The following is a 5,725-nucleotide window of genomic DNA, read 5'->3' as shown; positions in this document are numbered from 1 at the left end:
CCCCCCCCCCCCCCCCATTGGTCTGCCACTGGTGAGTGGCGACAGGACATGGGGGGAGGGGGGTGGCATGTGCCTCTGGATCAGGGCAGAGCGGGGGCTGCAGCGATTTGTTTTTTGGGAGGCACGCCCCCCCATACACTGCCACTGCTCGTCTGGGTGGCATGGGAAGGCTGAGCTGGCTCCCACCGCTGCACGCTGCTTGTCTGGAGGCAGCACAGCAGCTCAGTCTTGCGCTGGCCCTGTGCCGGCTTGGCGAGTGGTGGGGGCGGTGTAGCGCCTTCTGCCCCGAGTGCAGCCTGGTGCAGCCCCAGCCCCGCCCACCCTGCACAGGTCCTGGGGCACCCCCCCTCCCCCCGTGCCCCCTGGACCGGTGGCAGGAGAAGTGGCGAGAATTGCCAGACAAGCTGCCACATGAGCAACTCCCGGACTGGTGGCGCGCAGCATTGCTTGCCCCAGCCTGGGTCCCAGTCCCAACCCCAACCCCTCCCTTGCTGTGTGGGCCTTGATCTACCCCCTCACACCCTTCTCTCCCCCCTTCCCTTCTACCACAACAGACTTACCAGCTGGACACAGCTGTGTTGATTGTTGTAAAGGTCAAACTGGCATGGAAACCTTGAAACAGGGTGTCAGTTTACAAATGTTGTAGATGCTGTTTGTTGTATAAGTTGAGGACTGCCTGTAGCAGCTTGTATTGGCCTTTGGTCCTGCAAACACTGTATGTGTATGTTTAACTGAGTATGTGAGTCATTCAACTCAGGTCAATACAGCTACTCATTAAAGCTAGTTAATAAGAACTTAGCACATGCATAAGTATTTACAGGGTAAGGACCTTATTTCTGGACCTTATTGAGTATATTTTGATGATGGCTGAAATGTTCTGCCCCCGTGTTCATTACTTCTGCTCAAACTCTCACCCACTGCATAGCGGTAGTGAAGTTCTTCAAAAACCAACAATACCACATAGTCTATTTTCAGTGCCACTGTAGAATTTTTTGCTAAAAAATCCAAATGCCTCGTTTTTTAACTTAGCTTACATTTTTAAAGGGTGTGCTGCTTTCTTGGACAAAACACTTCAAGGCACGAGGAGTTCAGGGGACAGATGTGGTCAGCTCTCTGCGCAACGCCCTCAGGAAACATAAGGCAAGCTTTAGAGTGAAGAGAGCTTAAGGATATCTTGACAGAATCCTTCTCTCAGAGAGAGATCCCCTGTTTTTGGAGGATATACAATACTGCATATAATATTTTTATATATTTTAATATATTTTTACATATCTTTAAATGATATTTTGTTTCTAGTGCTGGACTTTGGAGTGCTTCCAGCAGAAGTTATTAGTCACAGAATGATTTATTATATTTTAAAATTTGGGATGAAATATAATGAAAGTTATTCTTAAATTAAGCAGACAAGATTCTCTGGGTAAATCTGATATCTTTTATTAGACCAACTCAAATGGAAAAATTCTTCTTTGCATTCTTAAATTAATATGCTTTTATTGATATTCAGTAGTTCCATTTAAAAAATCTCAAGCATTTCAATGTTCTTCATCCCTAGTAACATTAGTTTAAAAATGTGAAAGCATCTGTCCATATATTGACATCCTTATAGAAAAACTATATTTTCCTGTTTCTAACATGGCAAAACTCTGCTTTTTGTTAATTTCTCAATGCATCCCTGCTATGCTAAGATTAGCAAGAGCAGTGCACAGGCCTAGAAGGGACCTCCTGGATTATCAAGTCTGGTCTCTTGCTATAAAAGGCAGCTCTGTCATGTAACCCCTTTCGGAGTATGGTAATAAGTTTATGAAATGGATCTGCACAACTTTGACAGAAATGCTTTCTGGGCCTGATTCTGGTGTATTTATGTTGAATGGCTTTTTACACCTGCAAATTCTCCTGATTTCAATGGGGATACTTGTGGGATAAGGTGCTCCATGTTGTGGCTATGGCTTTCAGAATATGCTTCTTAATATCTTGCCTACAGATATTTTGTGCTGTCATAAAAGGTTATGCTTTTGTCGGTTTTTTTAAAATTTGTTGGTGAAGGAATGATGAATTTGGGGGGGAGGGGAGGGGGAGGGCTCAAAACATTCAACTTCTAGCCCTGATTCAATAAAGCACTGATATCTTAAAGATCAACCTCATTAAGTAAATACTTAAATCCTATTAAAGTAAATTAATCTAAAGTACTATGCTGAATAGTAGTAATAAATTTATGAAATAGATTATCTGAAAGGAACTTGCACAGCTAAGTTTAAAATTAAGCATATGTGAAAGTGCTTCACTGAACCTGGGCCCAAAGTTAGTGTTGTTTGAACAGTTGTTTAATTATAAAGCTGTTTTCAAACATGGTTTCTATCAAGCATTTATCTTTACTCCATTAGGATGTTCATGCAGATGTTTTGGCACTGGTAAATGACACGGTGGGAACAATGATGACCTGTGGATATGATGATCAGCGCTGTGAAGTTGGTGTCATAATTGGTAATATTTTTTAAAGTTACAAGATTTTGCTTTAAATTGCAACAGTGTATTTAGTTTGGGCTCATCTTGGGTGGAAAGAAGTTCATTTCAGACTTCATAAATCAAAAAGGTAAATGAGAAAATGAAAGACGTACCATATTTTCAAGCACTGATGCCTCTTTTTTGGGGAGCAAAGTGGAACTTGAATGTCTAAGTGACACTAATTGCATCTGCAAAAATTGCAAATGCAAAAATAGTGGTTTGTTTAAGGCTAGATTGATAAGTTTAGTCCCAAATCAGTTAAATGACTGTTGTCTTTGTTTATCTGATTTACACTTGTAAAAAACAAAGCTACTTGTCAAGTGCTATTTCACTTAGGATCTTCACAGACTTTGCTGCCTGAATATGTGTCTTATTTGTGGTTAGTGCCTGCCTGTCCTTTCCTTGTTTGTTCTGTTTTCCCTTCTTTCTCTATTGATTTTTTTTTTTTTTTAAATTAATTCACTACATACTAAAATGTCATTTGGATATGTATTGAGGGTGTTGGTTATAACTGCATTAGTCTAAGGACATAGACGAGCCTCTGAACTTCACTTCATAAATCTACTTGGATACAAAAAAAATCATGAACTAAATACAGCCATTGGATTAACCTCAGGTAAACTCTCTACATTTTAGCAGCTACATTCTATTACTAAGTGAACATTTCTTCTTCCCACATCACCTGCATATCTCGCACCTATTGTCTTCCATCCCATCCCCTCTCATCCTCCCTGTCAACCATTTGCATTTTCACAGACTTCATTTTTCATCTTGGTTTCTATTCCATCCAGAAGAGCACACAAACACTAGCAGATTCTTCCCATACCTGAAAAAGGGTGTTTGCCTGAAACTTGCAAACAACAGTTTTCCAGCTATTTAGTTGGTCTAATAAAAGATACCACATTTACCCAAAGAACCTTGTCTGCCATTTAGATATGCATGAATTTAGCTCTTTTAAAAATAAATAAATAAATGAAGAACAAAACCATCTATTATTATAGATTTACATTCGGATACCAAAGGTGAGTATTTCAAAAGCAGTCACAGTGGGTTAACTTCATTGCTGTGAATATCAATGAAAAGTTTATCATTGCAGTAATTTCTTCAAGAGCAAACTTAAGTGAAATGCAGCCTTCATTTCTACAAACTTGATATTTATATGTTTTAATTATTGTAACTGAAGTAAATTCTTATTTATTTCCAACACTTCGTACTTCAGGAAATAACCAAATGAGAGAGGCAGTACATTTTTAAAACTGTATTTAGAAGGTAATATTACGAAGCTGAATTGTACATAGATTGTTAAAATAGCTTTACTGTTCCAGATCACAAATACCAGATAATTGTCTATTGAGTGCAAGATACTTCTATTTATCTTTGCCTAACTTTCATGAAGGCACACAGGGCCTGGTCCTTAGTAGTTACTGAGTACCTGCAGTTCTCTGGATGAGGAATATATTGAATAGCCTTCCTTATTAGCTATTTGGAAAAGTGGCATTGTATATAATTTCTGCAGTGAGGGAGCAATGGGTGCATAATTGTAAAACATCTTCCACCTTGATTTATACTCAGAGTTACCAGAAGGAGATGATGGCTGGATCCAGTTGTACAGGCACGTGTGGTTTGTGATAGTGCAGATTTGCTGCTTGGGGCCAGCACTTGCTTCTGGGAAATTCTGGTAGCAAAAAAATCATGCCAAAAAGTGGTGCGGCGCATGCTTCAGGAGCATGTGCCAGTAAGCACAGAGGCTTGGTCCTCCTGGGAGATGCTCTGGTTGCTGGCCAGTGTCTCCTCTCTTCTAGCTCCCTGGTTCTTCCAGCATGTGGGGAGCTGGGAAGGGTGGCAAAACAGCAGTTTCCCTAAAGTGGGGCATTTTGCCCTACAGCAAAGCCCATGTGCCACTGCTACTTTTGCTGCAGTAAATGCACACCCCTGCACATGCATGCTCATTTAGATGCACCCAATATGTTGAAATCTAATTCTTTTGAATATTCTGGCCAACAAAATAAACTCTTGTATCAATGATATAGAAGATCCATGTTGTTTATCCAGAAAAAGCAAACATTCTTTTATCTCTGGCAGCAAGAATGCTATACCCTCCCTATGACAAATCTGCTTCACCTTTTTTCCCTGTCTTTTGTTTCTCTCGCGCGCGCGCGCGCGCGCGCACACACACACACACACACACACACACACACACACACACACACACACACGTGTGTACAAAATATCACAAGTATCTTTAAATGACTCGGACCTTATGTTAATTTCTGATGGTTTTTCTTTGGTACTGAAAGGTTATTTAACAGGTTGCAGGTGCACATGGGCTTACAGAGAGCACATGGGCTTACTTTTTCTCGTAAAGAAAATATTGAATCCAATCCTTAAAATCTATTTTTAGTAGAGGTGCACCGATACCTTGGTCCAATATCAGATGGGCACTGATAAATAAAATTGACTGTATTGGAAACTGACCTGATATGGCCGATAAATGCCCTGTGCATGTGTGTAGCCGCAGTGCAGTGTGTAAGCAGCGAGGAGCACAGCTCAGCAGCTTGGAGAGCTGTGTGCAACTGGTAGGTCTGTTGTGGTGGAAGGGGAGTAGGGGGACAGATCAAGGCCCCCACAGTGAGGAAGGGGGTGGGGCTGGGGCAGGCACTGCACAGCTGGGGCAGGCCACAGAACGGAGCTGCAGTTTGTCCAGGGGGCGCGGGGTGGAGAGAGAGCTCCCACCACTGTACACATCCCCGGAGGGCATCAGGGGAGGTGGGGCACGTGCTTCCAGATCTGCGTGGGGCAGGGTGATCTGTCGCTGCAGGCTGTGCTGGGTTCTTCCTGAAGTATATGGGGAGGGTTGTGCCAGGGCTTCGCTTGGGGTGGGTGGCGGTGGCACTGGGAAGATTATGGGGGGGTTGCAGCCACCCCAAAATTCACTAGAGCCCCCCTTCCAGTTGCTGCTGCCTACCCTGAGTGCAGCCCTGGCCTGGCCCCCCCCCACACACACACCTGGAAGAGCCTGGTGCATCCCCAGCCCTAGCCCTCAGTGGCAGCCCACCCTGCCCTGCCCCATGCAGAAGTGGGGGCACACGCCCCTCCTGCCCTGTGCCCTCTTGGGGTGCGTGAAGTGGTGGGAGCTACCTCTCCCTCCCTGAGGCCCCCAAATGAGCCGCTGCTGTGTCCCACGCCCCGCCCCACCCCACCCAGGCTGGGCAGCACCAGCCCC

At 43.7% G+C, this 5,725-nt stretch overlaps 1 protein-coding gene across 3 annotated transcripts in view; it reads left to right on the top strand.

Moving 5' to 3' along the window:
* Positions 1–5,725, top strand: part of HKDC1 (hexokinase domain containing 1) — a 78,051-nt gene that overhangs the window by 46,384 nt on the left and 25,942 nt on the right. For all 3 annotated transcript variants that reach the window (XM_019507846.1, XM_019507845.1, XM_019507844.1), the window contains 2 exons: positions 1,045–1,140; positions 2,382–2,481. In XM_019507846.1, the coding sequence (XP_019363391.1) occupies positions 1,045–1,140; positions 2,382–2,481 (196 nt within the window). The remainder of the gene's footprint in view (positions 1–1,044; positions 1,141–2,381; positions 2,482–5,725) is intronic.

The sequence above is a fragment of the Gavialis gangeticus genome, unplaced genomic scaffold (genome assembly GCF_001723915.1).
Source record: "Gavialis gangeticus isolate Ggan-Ray unplaced genomic scaffold, GavGan_comp1, whole genome shotgun sequence".
NCBI classification, from domain to species: domain Eukaryota; kingdom Metazoa; phylum Chordata; order Crocodylia; family Gavialidae; genus Gavialis; species Gavialis gangeticus.
The sequence above is the reverse complement of the archived record's forward strand: the minus strand, read 5'-3'. Positions and strand labels throughout refer to the sequence as shown.